Here is a 19,388-nt window from a genome sequence, read left to right on the forward strand (position 1 = left end):
GTTAACTCAGTAGGAGCAAAGCCCTTCTAGTTGTTCAAGCAATTAACTGACATTCAGTGGATTCAGTACCACTAATTAAATTGCTCAGGGTTTTTGTTCTGAGAGGTTTGCTTCTCAATCTCTCTCCAACTGTGCCCCTAGGACCTCTAACTAAAATTGCTGACTCTCCTCCTTATTTTAAATTATTAACATTGGATAACGAAGAGCAACCTAGTCTGATTTCAGTATCCTTTTGCATTTTGTTATTGAAAACAAATGGCCTAAAATGTAAATAAATTGCCGGCTGAGTCTGGTGTGTGTGTTTTTGTCAGATTCGGTTCCTTCAAGAAGCTAATAGGTGGCTGCAGCTGTGACACTGGCAGAGTTGGCATTGTTTATGAAGACAGATGGCAAATACGCCCATGGCCCAAAATGCTGCCACTTAGTCAATTTGTGACAGAGTTACAGAGACAGGAGGTTTTTCTGCAGACAACAGAATATTCAAACACATCTGGCAAAGTATTTTTAGTTATAGTATAATATAGAGTTCTGAAAGTGTGGGAGACCAAAAACAGAAAAGAATACATAAAATAACCATGCAAACTAGTACTGAAAAAGATACAGAGTAGAGCAACAAAAATTATTAGGGTTACAAAACAACTTCCATACGAGGAGAGGTTAAAAAGACTGTTCAGCTTAGAAAAGAGATGACTAAGGGGGGATAGCCGATGAAGGTCAATACAATAATGAGAGGTATGGAGAAAGTGAACAGGAACGTGTTATTTACCCCTTCACATAACACAAGAACCAAGGGTCACCCAATGAAATTAATAGGCAGCAGATTTAAGACAAAGAAATACTTCTTTACACAAGGCACAGCCAACCTGTAGAACCCGTTGCCAGGAGATGTTCTTAAAGCCAAAAGTATAACTGGGTTTAAAAAAGAATTAGGTAAATTCTTGGAGGATTGGTCCTCAATGGCTATTAGCCAAGATGGTCTGGGGTGCAACCTCATGCTTTAGGTGTTCCAAAACCTCCAACTGCCAGAAGCTGGGACTAGATGACAGGGGATGGATCACTCGACAGTTGTCCTGTTCCGTTCCCTCCCTCTGAAGAATCTGGCACCAGCCACTGTCAGAAGACAGGATACTGAGCTAGATGGACCACTGGTTTGACCCAGTATGGTCATTACATTCTTAATATTTTGTGATTCATAGATAGCTACAGTCTATTCCCATTTGTCATGCTGCAACAAAAACAATGCTTAGAACTGATTTTTTTCCAAACACTGTTCATCTATCCTTCACCTGAAGATAAGTCTGTGACTATGCCTCACCCTGTGTAAGGGTCAATGCTTAAGATGTGCTGCCCAGGAACAGCTTAGGGAAGGAAATATTATTCAGAGAGTCACAATTCCCTCCCTGGTTCCCCTACTGATTGAGAGAAGGGGAGGCATTAATTTATGCCAGCCCTTTACCAAGCAGTTTACTTCTATTCTTACATCCGTTCAGCTCATTCTAGTGCCTGTTGGGAAAGCAGTATGTCACAAAAAGCCCCATTCCAATTGGGACTATCTTTGCACTGCTATAAGCAATCACTGAGAACAGGGCAGGTACTCAGTTGGCATGGACACGGGACTGCCGTCTAAGCCCTACCAATAGTTCTGACAGAACAAATGAGGCACATTGGCAGAGTGATCTCAGCTACCCTTGTTCTCTGTACTTAAAATAAATTACTGTTGTGCTACCCAAAAACCTAGGTGACCAGAGATAAATTATTTTGTGTCCAGATATTGCTACTGGGAGATGATTACATGCAGTATGTTAAATTAAGCAGGAAAATAAATATGGTGTTCTGAATTACCACACTAACATTTGTAATGAAGTATTGCATCTACAGGACTTCTTACACACTCATTTTAAGAATTAGTCCCTCTGGATTGTTATTATTCTGATCAATTTTATTGAAGCACTATACCAATAGTATTTACATAAAACACTGCACATCCAAGTTCGCCATGCTTTTCTTCTTCACTGGAGCAAAGGACTCAGAAGACTGGGAAATGCCTCCTTTGTCTCCAATTCCATCAACATTTGATCTGCACATTTCAGAGATAAGTTAAGATATATTTAGTGATTTAAAGAGTTTATAAACTGGTAATTAGTTCTGAAATTGTAATTTTCTTTCTATTTTCCCTAGCACAATACTACATAATATTAGCAAGAGGCAAGTCATAAGAAAGAAGTCATTAGGCTAGGCTGTCTTAGATAATAAGGAAATTTCACAAGGGACTAGTTACTTATTATGCCAATGTGAATGCAAGACACATTTGGGTTTAATTCATTACTATATCACACTGCTATATTGGTTAGGGAAATTATTTTAAAGCAATATAGTGCACTTCACTTACATAGGACATAGCAAAAACGCAAAATCAATTTTTACAGAAAATGATTTCCCAAATAAAACATCTGAAATTCATTTTTTTAAAGTTTATCATTAAAAAAAATAATCAACTGTGGGAAAACTGTCTTCTGAGAACCACACTGTGGACCTGAGATACAAAATGTTGTGTGCTTGTGATGCTGAATACAGTCTTGAATCAATACATTTTGGATGAAATTCTGACCTTTCTGAAAGTCGGTGGGAGTTTTCTGATCATAGACTAGGGCATTAGAAGGAATAAACCTACACTGTCGGACTTCCCTGCTTAATATTCAAATTTGACTATAACCAAAAATAGCTCATAGATTCCAAGACCAGAAAGGACCACTGTGATCATTTACTCTGACCACCTGTATAACTCAGGCCATAGAACTTTCCCCAAACAACTTCTAGAGCATATCATTTAGAAAAAATAATTCAATCTTGATTTAAAAATGATCAGTGATGGAGAATCCAGCACGACCATTGGTAAATTGTTCCAATGATTAATTACCTCTCACTGTTAAAAATAAATAAATAAATAAATAAAGTATGCCTTATTTCTAGTCTGAATTTGTCTAGCTTCAACTTCCAGCTATTGGATCATGTTATTTCTTTATCTGGTAGATTGAAGAAGCCATTATTAAATATTTATTCCCCATGTAGATATTTATAGAATGTAATCAAGTCAAGCTTCTGTTTGTTAAGCTAAATAGATTGAGCTCCTTGAGTCTATCAGTAGAAGGTATGTTTTTTAATCCTTGCATCATTCTTGTGGTTCTTCTCTGAACCCTCTCCAATTTATCAATATGCTTGAATTGTGGGCACCAGAACTGGACACAGTCTTTCTGCATGGTCACACCAGTGCCAAATACAAAGATAAAATAACCCCTTTACTCCTTCTTGAGATTCCCGTTTATGCATCCAAAGATCACATCAGCCCATTTGGCCACAGCGTCACACTGGGAGCTCATGTACAGCTAATTATCCACCATGAGCCACAGTTCTTTATCAGGGTTATTGCATCCCAGGATAGAGTCCCCCTTCCTGTAAGCATCGCCTACATTATTTGTTCCCAGATGCATACAATTACATTTAGCCATATTAAAACATATGTTGTGTGCTTGTGCCAGCCTACTCTTTGTTATTTACCACTCCCCCAATGTTTGTGTCATCTGCAAACTTTGTCAGTGATGATTTTATGTTTTCTTCCAGGTCTTTGATAAAAACATTAAATAGCGTAGGGCAAGAATTGACTCATGAGGGATCCCACTAGAACTACACCAGTTGAATGATGATTCCCTGTTTACAATTACATTTTGAGACCCATCAGTTAGCAAGCTTTTAATCCACTTATTGTGTGGCATGCTAATTTTATATCCTCTCTATTTTTAATCAAAATATTGTGCAGTACCAAGTCAGATACCTTACAGACGTTTAAATATATTACATCAACACTATTACCTTTATCAACCAAACTTGTAATCTCATCAAAAGAATATTTTCTGCATTATTATTGATAATTCTATCATTTCCATCTAATGTTGGACCAATACCATTGTTAGAATTATTTTTGTTCCTAATAAACTTAAAAACTCCACATTGTCCTTAACTATGCTGGCCTCTGGTTTCCCCTTGTATCTCTTTGATTCCCTTATCAATATTATATAACACCTAGTAAGGAATATAAATTAAAAGCTATCAATTTCCCTTTTCTTAGAGAGAGAGCGAGAGAGAATGAGAGAGCACGGCCTTCACTTCCTCTCTAAACCAGGCCAGTGTTTTAATCAGTGTGACCTTCTGACTTGATTGTGAAATTGTGGCTTTTTGAGCATCTAGTAAAGTGTTCTTAAACAATTCCCAATGATCATTCACATTTTTCTGATTAAATTCTTCCGCCACACACATTTGGCTCACTGTTGTTTTTGGTTTTGCACTTTTAAAGCACCAAGTTTATATTACTGGTTTGGACTTTGTTCTGTTTGCACATTATAAACATGATCAAATAATGATTACTTGTATCTAAGCTACCATTATTTTGGAATTCTGTGATCCATTCCTCTTTGTCTGCCAAATGGAGGTCTCATATTAACCCTGCTCAATTTTAGGAAACCAAAGAAGAGGGCCACATTTGATCTCCATCAGATATTAATAAAAAGATAAACAGAATGTAGATGTTCCCTTTACACAAAAATCTGCAACAGACCCAGAGACATCCTTCCTTTGAAAATTAATAATCCATAAAATTCAAGATATATTTTCTTGCGATCTTCAGGATCCTGGGTTTCTAGAGATTTCTCAGAGATCCATAAACCATATCCCCACTAAGAGATTTTTAAAACATATGTTCTCCAAGTTACTATCCATAGGTATGGAGAGCACCGAGATAAGGTGGGGAACAATATATCTTCTGCAGTTTTTTTTGGCATATTTTTTTGAAGTCTTTGTACTTGCACCTATATTTGATAAGCAAATTAAAATTACCATATAAATAGAAACTATGGTCCCCAACTGATTATATATTTCATAGAGTGGAGATCTCTAAGTCCACTTGGCTAGTGGCTACCAAGGAGGGTACTGACTTCAATTTCCAAAGAGCTAATGAGGAAGACTCCAACTTCAGTCTAAATTTATTTAAACCATAAACTTTTCTTATGGAGAAACATTTAAACTTGCATTCTACGAGGAGGCTGCAATACAGTGGTGGGGAAGAGATCCTTATGTCAGGCTCTGCATTCTGAAATACCCCCATCCACACCTGCCCCCATTAGTATGACTGAGCCAGAGTTCACAGTTCTTTAATTGAATGCTTCAAGACATATTTTCACTGGCCTTTTGGTAAGAAATGGTTTGAAGGTTTTTTACAATGGCTAGGAAATATGAGACTTCTGTATGAGGAACTAAAGCTTTCCTCTTAAAAGGTGAATGTTCTCTTTTTCAGAAAGACAGTGTATCTGATAGCACAATTACCTCTCACTATGCAGCAGACTTGTTTTGGGGGGGTTGGGACACTGGATAGAAGTGTGAGAATTGTTGGTTTCTTTCTTCTTGTAGCATTTTAAATTATTAAGCTTAAGTTATGGATTGTATTGGACACCAATGGGAAGTGAAATCTCAGCAGAGATGGATTTGTGAGCTTCTGCAGGAAAGATCACCGGCAGGAAGCAGCACCAAATGTTGCCCAGAGCACATTCAGTTACAACTATGCATATTATGAAGAGATCTGCACCTTTTTCTTGTAAAGCCAAGGCTACTGCTATAGGGAATGACAATTTCAAAGTGAAGAGTGCAGTGAAGAAACTCTTTGGGTACGGAGGATATATAGAATGAGAAACAAGGGATAATTGCTAGTAGGAATCTGCTACCACCACACAGAATGGGAGAAGAACAAGAATAAAAAAAAAATCAGGATCACTTCCCAAGATACTCTAAGCCAGAAGAAACTGCATTTAAGTTAATGAAAAATAGTTTATTGTGAGACTAGTTGATTGTGATATTAATAGAGTAAGTGCTATCCTGTAATCATGTTTATTTGAATTCAGTATAGTATGGAATGGGATCACAGAATGCAGCCGTACAAGGGTATTGGATTTCAAGAAATCATTTTTTGGCGAATTAAGAAATCTGATGAGTAAGGTACAACAGAAGGAAGTAGTAACATCCTTCAAAGCAGGAAAATGTTAAGGATTCCTAAGAGGCACTCTAATTAAGGCACAACAGACAAGTTTCGAGGATGAAAGCAGCAAATAGGATATGTCTAATGTAGCTTCCTGAGGGGATGCAAAAATATATGAGGGTAAATGAAAATCTGTCCTGGAAATAGAAAATGAGTAAGCAAAAATATTCTGATAGGCACAACTTGCAGAGAAATAGAAGGTTAGCAAAGCCAAAGCAGTCAAGGGGATTGAGGGGGTTTCACAGATATATCAAGTGAAATATATCAACTGAAAAAATATATCAACTGAAAAAATATATATGTTGACATAACGAGTTAAGGAGAGGAGAACCAGTCAAATTAACCACTGATAAAGGACAGGTAAGGAAATATTTAAAAGAAAAAATTAAATATAAACTAATCAGCCAAGCGTAAGAGCACAGCTACACTACAGAGTTTACAACAGCGCAACTGCACTGATGCAGCTCTAAGCTCCTCTGATGGGAGAGAGCTCTCCTGTTGGCTTAACTGCTCCAGCCCCGACGAGCCGCAGTAGCTATGTCAGTGGGAGGAGCTCTCTCGCCGACATAGCATGTCCACCGGGTGCTTATGTCGGTATAACTTATGTCGCTTGAGGGGTGGTTTATTCACACCCCTGAGCGACGTAAGTTATGCCAATATTAGCTGCAGTGTAGAGACAGCCTCGGCCCCAATATTACTTCAGCTTACAGCTATGCCTTTAGCTCAAGGTGTAGCGGTAGCGTTTGCTTTTGCAGGAGAAGATATCCTGTTTTACTGTACCATGAAGCCTATTTGGCATGGAATATGGAAGAGCTGATTTCTAGGACCATGTAATCATTTGTTTCTGAAGCATGTGATACTAGTCAATGTCAGAAATAGGATTTCCAGTTAAAGACAAAACTTGGTAGTTTCTTCTCCTAAGAACATTACAAGACAAGGAAGTCACAAAAACCAGGTTAAAAAACTGCATCTCTCAGCCATCACCACTGAAAATAACAAATTTGGTTTGTGAGACTTATTTTTGCTTTCTTTGACAGAATAAAAGACAAAGGTGTCACATTCTGTCACTGCAACACAATCTGCAAAAAATAAATTGTCTTATGAACTGAGCTGGAAGTAAATACAAGGTTTAAAACTGCTGTAATATTCCATAATGAAGTTGTGGTACTTGAGACATTTCTATCTCTTAAAGCTGAAATTCCCACCTACTGGTCACAACAAACAATATAATGGCCATATTATATTTCTCCTATCCAAATATATTTGGTTTGTCAAAACTATAATGCAGGTGAAAGCAAAACAATTCCACTTAAGTAATTATATTAAATTGTACACCAGCATTCATTCAAATATATTAAGGACTTTAAAGAAGAGACATATTTTTGCTTTCTTTCATCATTTGACTGTATTGTCAATTTAGATTGTAAGTTCTTCAGGTCTTCTTTCTATCTGTATGTTCTATGTCTATAACAATGGGTCACCAATCTTGATCCAAGCCTCTTGGCATTAAAGTAATAAGTTAATAATAACAGTGATTTAACTGAAAGAGGGGTGGCAAGGGACAAAATGCTTTACAATGTACTAAAATAATACCTTGCAATAACACTCAAAATTAATTCTTGTTGACACGACTGCAAAAGTTCCTGTAACGTATAGCAGAATGCACAGATAACAGTAGCACAGAAAGGTGGAACCATTCAACTCAAGCAATCAAACACAGACTGTTTGAAGTTTAAGAACATTTCAGATAGTTTGGCTGTGTGTGTCTCTTAAAAAGTATCAAAAGTTGGGTTTATAATTTGACTTTCAAGTTGTTTTCATTCTTGTAATATCACATTTCTATGGTGAAACTGAACCAACAAATCTAAAGGTTGTTTGCTAACTCGAAATTTTTCCATTACACCCCAACTGTCCTTCCCCCACTCTTTCCTCTTCCCCCTTTGCCTCACACACACACACACCCTTGTCTAAAATGCATGTGAAATTCAGTTATATCCATCCTACCTCATAAAAATAAATCTTCATGACATGCCTGATTAGAAGAGTCAGCATTACATATTTATGTCGATGGAAAATTCCTATCTTCAGGGATCAGTTCAATGTTTAAAGGATAAATTCATACATTAAATTTATGCAGGAGTTTGCTTTAGGTGAAGCTACACTGGCTGAATTTTTAAACCACTGCAGAGAATATTATCAATAGCAAAAGCAGGGACCACATCTGGATAAAGACTGTAAAATATATTCATAAGTGTTCATTTGCACAGAAACCTCAAATTCACTTTGAAGATATTTACAATTGCAATCCCAATGTATTTGTTTTCCACAAACATTCATATGAACTTTTATAAGTCTCATTATTAAGACCCAGTTTAACTTGGGATATTGCAGAAACTGCGGATTGTGCAATATAAACTTTCACTACAGTTTTGACAGTGGGAGTCCTGCCATGCATGGGGCTAACAAAGGAAGCCCCAGCCATCCCGGAGCTGAGAGTGGGAGTTCCTGCTCTCAGGCCCGTGTTCCTGCTGTCAGCCCTGGGCCCCCACGCTCTGGTGGTGCTTAAGAGAGTTTAGGACTGTGCTTGATCTGGACCTAAATTAATCTAGCAACTAAAATGTAACTGACATTTAAAATCTATTTAGATGAGCTAAATTAGAATCCAGTGTACAGTATCATACTCTTATTGGCTAGAGATGCTTGGGAACATGCAGATAATATGCTATTGCAACTCCTGTTCAGGTTTGCACTTGTGTTTAATTAATTCTGGAGTCATGTCTCTACAAAGGGAGAGCACCTTCAGGAAGCTGCTAAGAATAAGCTTGAATACCTATCATTCCTTGAAATATTTTTCTTTCTTTCTCTCTTTTTTATTAGTAAACTTCAACATTCTGAATCTACCCTTTAGTTTTTACTCAAAAACATTTCCACTGAAATCCACTTGTTAGGAAACCAAGCAGATGCTTTTTGGTTCTTCCATATACAGTGTTAACAATAAACACGCTGAGTGAAATTCTCGCACCACTGAAGTCAATGGCAAAAGTCAAAAAGTTGACTTCAGTGGAGCCAGAAAGTCACCCATTGTGTTGTATTTAACATTATTGTTTTCCTATAAAATATTATAGGGCAAGGGAAAAATATACTGAAGATGTAGGGGAAGAGAACTGACACATTTTACAGTACAGTACAAATGATACACTGTTCCTTAGTTTAGCGAGTTCAGTTTACGCATTACAAACACCATCCTGCAAAGGGTACAATTACAATGTAATTAAGAGCATTCTCATACTATAATGAGGGAAGCTGGACCAGACTACATCTGACATGTGCACGTTGAGGGGAGGGTGCTTCTTTCACTACTTCACCTCCTCAGGTGCACAGTGTGGAGAAAATTAAAGGTGTTACATTTTCAAGAGTGCCTAAGTGACTTGGGAGACTAAGTCCCACTTTCAAAAGTGATTTGATAATACCACCTAAGCTTTATATAGCATTTTTCTCAAAGTGCTTTACAAAGAAAGTAAGGATCATTATCCCCATTTTAAAGATAGAGAAACTGAGGCACAGAGGTGAAATCACTTGCCCCAGGTCACACAGCAGGCCAGTGGCCAAGCCAAAAATAAAACCCAGTTTTCCAGCAATCCAGTGCTCTACCCAGTAGGTCACACTGCCTCCCTTAGGGACTTAGGGCCAGAGTTTAGTGGGAGTTAGGCTCCTAACCTACCTTGGTGTTTTTGAAAATCCCATTAGATACCTATCTGCATCTTTAGGCAGCAAAATATCTTTGAAAATATGGCTCCTGATGAGCCTGAGCCTCATTACAGAATCAACGGGACTTTGGTTTCTAAGTGCCTAAATCCTTTTTTAAAACAGGATTTAGGTGCTTTTGAAAATTGTATCCAGGATTTTTCCTGCACCACCACTACACCCCTCATCCCATGCAAGGACTAAAGACAACTGCAGTTGCACAACTCAGAGGCCTGCTTGCTAATCATGCTCCTGGTGGTGCAGAATGCCCCAAAAAGGGTGAGGAGGATGTAGGGCCACAATCTCCACCACAGAGGCTTGTAGAGTTGGCCTGGTTGTAACATGGGACTAGGCTGTGCCATCCCAAAGGACAGCACGCCATACGTTTATCCCCAGGCACTAATCCTTTCTCGTTCTGCACAACTATACCGTATTGGGATGGGATTTATTGGTTATGGGTAAAACTTTCCATAGCACCTAAATCACTCTGGAGTATAAAACCCATTTAGGTGCTTTTGAAAATGGGATATAGGTTCTTTTGAAAATTTTACCCTAATGTTGGTGGGAATTAAGATATGATAATAATAATGCCTACTTCTTACATGGCGCTTTTTAATCAGTAAATCTCAAAGCACTTCATAATCCTTAATGTATTTATCCTCACAACACCCCTGTGGGGGAGGGAAGCAATTATTATTATCCCCATTTTACGGATGGGGAAATGAGCCACAGAGTGACTAAGAGGCTTGACCAAGGTCACACAAGAAGTCCACAGCAGAGCAGAAAATGGAACGCAGATTTTCCATGTCCTAGGCCAGTGCCCTAACCACTGGAACATCCTTCTCCAACTACATACAGTACAGTCTGCCCCTATAACTTTCTTTGAGATCTCTCTCAAAGCAAATTATGGAGACAAGTTAAACCACTAACAGGTGTAGTTCCATTAGGGTCACAATATTAGATTTGATGTCAATGGAGTTGCGCTCGTTTATATCAGGGCTGCATTTAGCCCATAATATGGGATGGCATGTTTCTTTTATAAAAATGTATTTAAGCAGGTTAATAACCAGACAATTTAAAAGGTTCTACCAGTATAATTTGTCATGGTTTCTGTGACAATGGACAATACAGGAACAAAATAGTTTATTTTACACTGAGCTTTTATTGCCTTTCAGGGACCTGTGATGATCTTAGTCTTGCTGAAAGACTGGACCATTTATAGGGACTAGACTGATTTCTATTCTTATTGTGCACATTTTTCAGTATTTCCCTATTGGGGGTTTTAAATACTTTAGGAAGATAATCCTTACCTAGGCTGTGTCGCTAATTAGAACATTTAACCAAAGCCAATAATTACAACTGTGCTAAATCGCACTGAAATTCTACGACTACCTTCCATGGGAAACAAGGTCTAAAGCAGAGAAGGATAGAAGCCAAAACAGTGTTTTATTGTCTGAAGACCTCTAGCGTTCTGTCTGTTGGGGAAAGCAATTAGGGAGGAATCTATCCATGATGCAGACAGCCAACACTAGACTCACAGAAGCCCTGCACAGTGGCTGAGCTGAAGGGCCCTAGATGGAGCCATTGCACAGGGATATCTGTGCACCCATTTTTCACTCAGAAAGGGTCTCCATGCTGGCCCTCTATAGTCTAGTGTGGACAGACTCAGCGGGAACAGGGCCACTGTTTCACATGGATCTAGTTGCCATGTGGATCTAGTTGCCTTACCCCATGCAGCCTGTGCAGAGAAGGTACAACTGATATCTCACATAAGACCCACTCCCTGACTCTGTGTTTGGCAGGTGGGTTTTATTGCAACCACATAGAATCTGAGCTAAAGCTCAATGAAATCAACAGAAGTCTGTCCATTAAACTCCAGTGAGGCCCACAGGGTCTTTCTACACTGCAACAAAACACCCGCAGCTAGCCTATGTGGAACCCTAAAATTGTAGTGCATACGTCCAGGCTCGGGCTGCAACCCAGGCCCCACATTTATAGCCCCGTATCCTGAACCCTGTGGAATAATAACTTTGTCAGTCTTTTTATTTTCCTACTGGTTTGGGGACCTTCAGGGTCCACATTTTCAATCTTGTCTGTGCATCCATGTGGACTAAATATCTTTCCTATTTCAAACAGTAAGCCAAGATTCCTAATAACTAGGCTTCTAGAAAAACACCAAGTGTCACGAGATAATGCCATAAAATCATGCCAGTTGGCAACACTGAAGTGAGCAAGGACTACAGGACTGAATCCGAAGAGATGATATTACTCTATATTTCATTATACTCTTGCTTCTACAATCCTGCATGCATTGACACTGAAATATCTGGAGGGTGTCTGTGTACACATACACACTTGTTTGCTTTTTAATAACTGCCTCTTTACATCAGAATCTAGAGATCTGTTTGATAAATATGGCTACCACCCAAGACCTTTTTTACATAATAAACCTATAAACCAATAAACTGCCAGCTTCAGCAGTTATTTTGAATGGTCTGATTTTGCCAATCTGTGCACATTCAAAATAATTTCAATATTTACCAGAATAATGTTCTCTATAAAAATAATCCCCCATTTTACAGTAGGAACATTGCCCAGATTTGGGTCATTATTAAAGTATTATTTTAACAAGGTTCTGAATTAATTTATACATTATTTTGCATCCAGTCTAAGTCCCTTACAAGAATATCTGATGCAAGTGTCAAAAACAACATGAGAAAGTTGAACACGAGCAGCAGAATTAAATATTTGCAAACAACATACTCTACAGCAGAAAAGAGATTAAAAGGAAATGTTTATATACTATTAGAAACATGAGCTACCAATGCTAACAATAACATATCAAGGTACATACCTGAAAATCTGTTGAATATTTTCAGCTTTGATTTCCTTGAGAATTTCATGGTAGAAATGAGGATCTCTTGGTTCTGAAGGAGTGGGGGAAGGAGGACATGTTTTGTGTGCATAATATCCTACTAAAATTCCAAAAATAAATAAAGTCAAAACAGTGCAAAATAGCTTAAATATCCGACAAAAGTTGCAGCGGTTGCTCTTTGGTCCTGGTCTCGTATAATGTGACACATAGTCTGGGTCTTCCTGAAGTCGTTGAAATCTTCCTCTAGGGGAGGCTGAGGGCTGAATAGGCTCAAGATCAATATTGGTGTTTTGTGAATTTCCCAGATGGTGATCGACTGCACTGTCCAGCCGGAAATGGTCAAAGCCAGGCTCTTCCAGCTCTTTTTCCATGTCCCATTCTAGTTCCAACGTGGTGGCCTGGAGTTCGTCACTGTCAAGGTACTGAGAGTGCCCCTGTGTTCTCTGGTCTGCGTTCACTTTGTGATAAGCCATCTTTTTACCTATTAAAAAAGGACATAAAACAGTGTTTGCTTTGTTGTCTATAGAAAGCATTTAAATATTCACACGTGTCAGTTCTGTCTTCATATGCAATAGTGTGTTACTCCCACCACACCCCTAGAGGGAATTTTGAGTCCATATTTAAAGGGAGAATTGAGTCCACAATGTTGCATTCTTCCTAAGCATACCTTTCTTTAATGTCCTTGTCAGTGCCATTATACTGTCAGTATTTCTATAAGCATCTCCATTCGGCATTAAAGAAAAGGTAATAACAGTCATAACATATTTTTAAAAACCATGACAATGTAGGGAACATTCCAGTATTAATAGGGGAACAGACAAGTTGTCCTAGTAGTTTTTTTTCTGCATCTTTAATGTCTATAATTCTCTAATGTAGCATTAATCCAGTACATACAAATGATATATTTTCAAAATTTCCAAATAAATATTTATCAATACATTTCAATGTCTTTCTGGAGCTATTGCACATCGCGCATGTCAACTTTTGTACACCGATTTCATTTCACTTGACATCTAAATCATGCTGCTGAAGTAAAATATAGTGCCCTGGAACATGTCTAGGACTCCTAGGCCTTATGGGTAATACAAATAAAGTTAAAGAAAATATAAATAAAATAGCTTTGTTGGTCTGACTGCAAAGGCTAGAGAATGCTCGATTAAAGTTTGAAATCTGAGGGTGACACTCAACTTTACTTATACATCAATAAAAGGCTTCCATTTGGATAATGTTCTATTATTTACAGGTATTAAAATGCATAGTTTCTGAATGACTGATGAATTTACTTAGAAATTGTCCCAGCTGCTTTGCTTCAGTTAGTTTTTCCATTTTAATTAATCAAAATTACTGCCAGGTTGGGATTCTTACCTAAACCATTTACTTAATAGTAAAACATAACTCTGGCAATTCTAGACATTTCTATAGCTGTGTGAGCCGTCTAAGTGGAACTCTGACCTCTAATACAAACATTCAAAGTCAATTCTCTACAAATCATTTTTAAACTGACTGCAATGATGAGGCTCAGTTTTCATCCATACTTGACAATAGACATTCCATCACGAACATCAGCAATTTAATGCTTTTCAAAGATCAGAAAGACCCATCAATTAGAATGAAATCCAGATATACATATTAACTCCTCTCAGTGATGGGTATCTGTGTGACATCCACACTGCTACCTTCCTTCTTCCTCTTGTTACACATTAATACATTTTCTTGATCTAAGACCTAGCTTCCAAATACCATTTTCTGGGTCACATATTGAATGAACCCACTTTATATGGCAAAATAGAAAAAGAGTTTAGCAATAATCTTTGAAAAGAATAAAAGATTACAAAACACAGTGCTGAAACAGCCTATCATACTTTTAAAAAAAAATTGTTGTGCTCTATACATTACTATTTACAAATCCTATTTCCCTACAGAGCATCTGCCATTTCAATGTCCCTTGCCTAAAAACAGACACAGCGGATAGGCTTACAACTGCCAATAGGATTCCCACTTAAGGTATACAATATTTTATAGCCAGCTCCCACATATATTTTGTACCTGATCCTGCCATCCCTGCTCAGACAAAACTCCCACGAACTTCAGTGGAAATAATTACAGATACTAAAATGTGACCCAGAACAATACCATTTTAGATTGTCAAAATTACAGTCAGATTAGCAGTCATTTAGAGGCGCTAAAGACTATCCTTGAAAGGATCAGCAGTATTCCCAACTTTCCCGGCCCAAAGTCCATTCCCAGTTTTACCTAAGGCTACTTCAGTCTCTGTATTATTCAGTTGTACTTCTCCGTTACTAGTATACTACTCAGTTGTTACAAGGGAATACCTTTAATATTGCAAATGCAGAGGTTATCTAACTACAAACACTTGGACCGTGGCTTACACATAGACATGCAAGTAGTCCCACTGAACTTCTTAAATGACTGGAACAACTTTAGATCAGAAAAAATAAGTGTATTTTAAGCCCATCTGTGAACATCTGGTTTGCTGTTAAAGGAATTTAAATACAAAACTTACATTTAATAAAACTCTTTGAAGAAATTGACAAAATTCATAGATCAAATAAACATCTCTGTCTTAACTCATTCAGGTTTGTAGGAGAGGGACATTGTGCTGTTTTATTTTAACAATGAATGGTGTGCTGTTCTTTAAAATCTTGCCTTTGGTCTGAGATAACCAAGGGCTTGCTCCTGCCAGGTGCTGAGCTCTGAACCCTCAATTTAGCAAAGTAGGTGGGCATATGCTTAAAATTACGCATGTGCTTCAGTGCTTTACAAAACAACAGCCAGAGTGCCAAAAAGGCCAAGATCCTGCAAAGACTCACACACACACACAATTTTATGCACAAGAGTAGCCTGACTGAGTCTCATGATGTTTTCTTAGGGGTGGGACTGGGATGAATATCAGCAATATACAGTGGTCGCCATTCAAAACAGCCAGCGCATATGAACAGCTGCCAAACCACATGATCTTTGCAGCCCTGTATTTTGTTGATTTCGATGACAAATTAATTTAAATGTAAGCTTTTGTGCATATGTTCTTTTAAACACAAACCAGAGCACCCATGGGTATTTTTAAAAAGCCATTTCAATCAATCAGAGCATTCTATAACAGGTAGAAAAGAAAATAACTACAGTATGTCAGATCGTGTGACATGGCAACTTCTACTAACTGCTAACTTTTTATGGTGGCCACTGTATATTGGCACAATGCAATGAGTGTACGCATTTATGACATTTTAAAATGTGTGTTAAAGATCAATTGAATGTGTATTAATAAAAGTCACTTAAAATATCTACTTAAGCACACCAAAAATTCTTATGAAATTTCTTTAAATGGTTGTTACTCTTCATAAACAGTAACCACTTTTTGAAATTTAATATCTCAGCCATTTAATTTTTACTCAAAATACCACAACTAGTTAGACCATTTACTAGATTAGCTACAATCAAAAGTTCATCTCAGCTGTAGATTTGAAATTGAACCATATTTTGGAATATTTTCATGACAATACATACAACTTTCTTAAAGAAAACCACCATCTATGGCCCTGATGCCAAAATCACTGTTGGAGTAAATGGGAACAACTCCACTTGTATTCCAAAAGTACCTAACGCCCCCAGCTGAGATCAGGTCCACCTACGCCAGTAGCGATATTATAAACTGGCCTTTCTCCAATTTTAAAGATACACTATTCACACCCTAAAATATAATATAAGATAACAAACCAGTTTATTTCTTAACTAGTTTGGTGAGACAACTTGACTTCAGAAGTTATAAATGAGACCAAAGATCAAATAAAGGAAAAGAAAAGAAAATCGAACAAGTGTACTGGTAGAGTAAAAATTAGGCAGGAGGGAGATTAATAGACTTTAAGGCCAAGAAGCATCATTATGATCATCTACCTAGTCTAACCTGCTGCATAACAGACAATGTGGTTGTATCTTTTAGAAAAGCATCCAGTTTTGATCTGAATTCTTCAAAAGATGTAGAATCTACCATACTCCCTGGTAAATTGCTCCAATGGTTCGTTACCTTGACTGATGAAAATATGCCCCCTTATACAGAAGGACTCAAAGGACCAGAAGGCTGAAGCTGCACAAAGTGAACTTTAAATGTGCCCTAAAGGGACAACTGAGGATTTTCTTAAGTTGGGGAAACATGGGCTACTGTAAAGTTGGTGTAAAATTTTGCACCTCCAATTCATCGTCGGGGGGGCAAGGGAGACTATTAATAGACAGACCTATAGCTACTACTGTTTGCCTTTCAAGTTAACTGTGTGTAGAAAAACAAGGCATCTCTAAGAATCAGGTCATCTGTCCCCTTAAATGCCTCTCTCAGGAATACTGACCTATCCTTTAATATTAAAAATGAGGCATTTCTTGTCTGTGGCCCATGTCTGTTAGATGTTTGCACTGGTCTGGTCCATTCACAGCTTGAATACCTTGAAAGAAGCCATAGAAAACCATGCAGTAAGGACTACAAGGAGAATATCATACTTGACTCTCACCAATTTTAGGTACACCAACCAATACTGAGGTCTGCTCACATGACTGCTTTCTCAGATCCTTAAGTTTTGACCATGGTCTATGAATAATTTTGCAAAACATTCCCTGACCTTTCCATAACCCCTCCCCCATCTTCTTCACAACTATTCATGCTGAGCAAATAGTAGGACTAAAAACAAGTGTGGTATCCGATAGAGACAATTAGTAGCATCAAACACAGTCTGGGAGCTTTGGTCACATGTTACTAAAAGGGCCAGTGATGAAGATGGGGGAGGGGTTATGGAAAGATCAGGGAATGTTTTGCAAAATTATTCATAGACCATGGTCAAAACTTAAGGACCAAAGCTCCCAGACCAGTAGCCAGCTCACTCACAACAGGAAAGGGCTGTGAGCTCTTGCACATACTCCATGGTATAGGCATGGTCAGGATAAAAATTAGATAGTGTTCACTACAGACAAATCAGCATTTGCCAACTCTCACCACACTGTGATGCTGACAGGCCAGGTGCCAGTGCATGTCAGATTCTCAGAAAAATTCACTTGTATGTGAATATAAAGGAGATATTGATTTATTGTTTTTGTCTGTCTATAACTTGTAGTTTGCTATAACATTGTTTCTACTTTATGTTACCCTGTAATTAAATAACCCTCAATCAAAGGTGTGTTATGTCAGATTATAATCAGCTGTAAAACTTCATGAAAACTAATGGAGGATTGTTATTATTTCTACATTATGTTACCCTGTAATTAAATAACCCTCGATCAAAGGTGTGTTATATCAGATTGTAATCAGCTGTAAAACTTCATGAAAACGAATGGAGGATTGTTGTTTGCTATTACATTACCTTTTACATTGTGTATATTCCTGTAGCTAAACTCATGAAATGTGAATGGAACCTTGGAAATGCTAATGAAGACTTACTGGCTATAATAGGAAATGCTAATTTCAAAGCAAGGAGTGATGGAGGAGCAAAGACACTTATCAGATTGCCTTCTGTGTGGAAAAGCTATAAATATGGATTTATGGAATTATCTTTCATCTCTGAACTGTTTTGGATTCCAACATGGTGGAAATACTGAGTGAGTGGACAGAGTTATCCCAGATAATCCTGAAAGATTTTTGGAGACTAGCAGATTACTACATCTCTGCCAACGTTTGGATTTACAAACTTTGACTCACCTGTTAATGTGTTTTACTTGCTTTAATCTCTCAATAACTCTCATTTCTTTGTTTTAGCTAATAAATCTTTAGTTAGTTTACTAGAGAATTGGCTACCTGTGTTGTTTTTTGTTGTAAGATCCAGAGTACCAATTGATTTGGGGAAAGTGACTGATTCTTTGTGATTCGGCGTAACCTAAAGTGATGTGATATTTGGTATAATGACCAGTATCACAAAGTCCAGTTTGTCTGGGTGGTAAGGTAGGCTGAAAAGTCTAAGCGGACCGTCTGTGACTCCATGGTAAAACTAACATAGCGATCCAGACGTGCACATTGGTTACTGACTTGGTGAAATCTAATTTTAGAATATACTACCAGTTTGGGGCATCTGCCCTGTTTTCCAACAGTCTAATCTGAGACTGGCACAAACAGCTGTGAGCCACTCCAGACACATTGATGTGTGTGTCACACACATCACTGCCTCCCTCTATACTTACAATCAGAAATAGCATGGGTTGCTGGAAAATAGGACTTTTAATGGAGCTTTTTCATCCTGATTTTTGGCGTGTCATTGGTGGTTTGTGTCATTATTCTTTATCCAGACTGTTCTTTGTTTTGAGCTCTTGTAATTATTTTGTATCTGTGACTGCTGAATCATAGGTGTGGAAGACAACATAAAGTCCCCTTACGGCACTTTCGCTCAATATTGCTGCAGTTATGGAAAGTTACAGCCCCTCTCTCCAGAGCTGACATGTCAGCTGTTTAAAGGGAAAATAGTTGCCCACACTCCTGAAATCAAAATACTACATACATACACATATATCTATATCTCACACACACACACACACACACGGGATGGGAACTTTAAGGTAGTAGAGGCTCACAAAATCCACTAATATCCTATGTTGGGCCAGGATTGGGTTATGCAGTGGGGTTGGGAGCATTGGGTCCTGTCCTGGGTGTAATGTGGGTAGCAGCAGGGAAGGCAGGATTGGAAATAAAGCCTGCCCCTCACT

The 19,388-nt window shown here is 38.0% G+C and overlaps 1 protein-coding gene across 5 annotated transcripts in view; it reads right to left on the reverse strand.

Annotated features, from left to right (window-relative positions):
- Nucleotides 1-19,388, reverse strand: part of NAALADL2 (N-acetylated alpha-linked acidic dipeptidase like 2) — a 691,918-nt gene that overhangs the window by 442,251 nt on the left and 230,279 nt on the right. For 4 of the 5 annotated variants that reach the window (XM_067536536.1, XM_067536537.1, XM_067536535.1 and 1 more), the window contains 2 exons: nt 12,678-13,179; nt 1,970-2,077 (listed from right to left, as the gene is read on the reverse strand). In XM_067536536.1, the coding sequence (XP_067392637.1) occupies nt 1,970-2,077; nt 12,678-13,171 (602 nt within the window). In that variant the 5' untranslated portion in view covers nt 13,172-13,179. The remainder of the gene's footprint in view (nt 1-1,969; nt 2,078-12,677; nt 13,180-19,388) is intronic. The other variant, XM_067536538.1, reaches the window with a different exon arrangement.

This window comes from Emydura macquarii, unplaced genomic scaffold (genome assembly GCF_026122565.2).
Source record: "Emydura macquarii macquarii isolate MOO-44397 ecotype Brisbane River unplaced genomic scaffold, CSIRO-AGI_Emac_v2 contig_3603, whole genome shotgun sequence".
In the NCBI taxonomy this organism is placed as follows: Eukaryota; Metazoa; Chordata; order Testudines; family Chelidae; genus Emydura; species Emydura macquarii.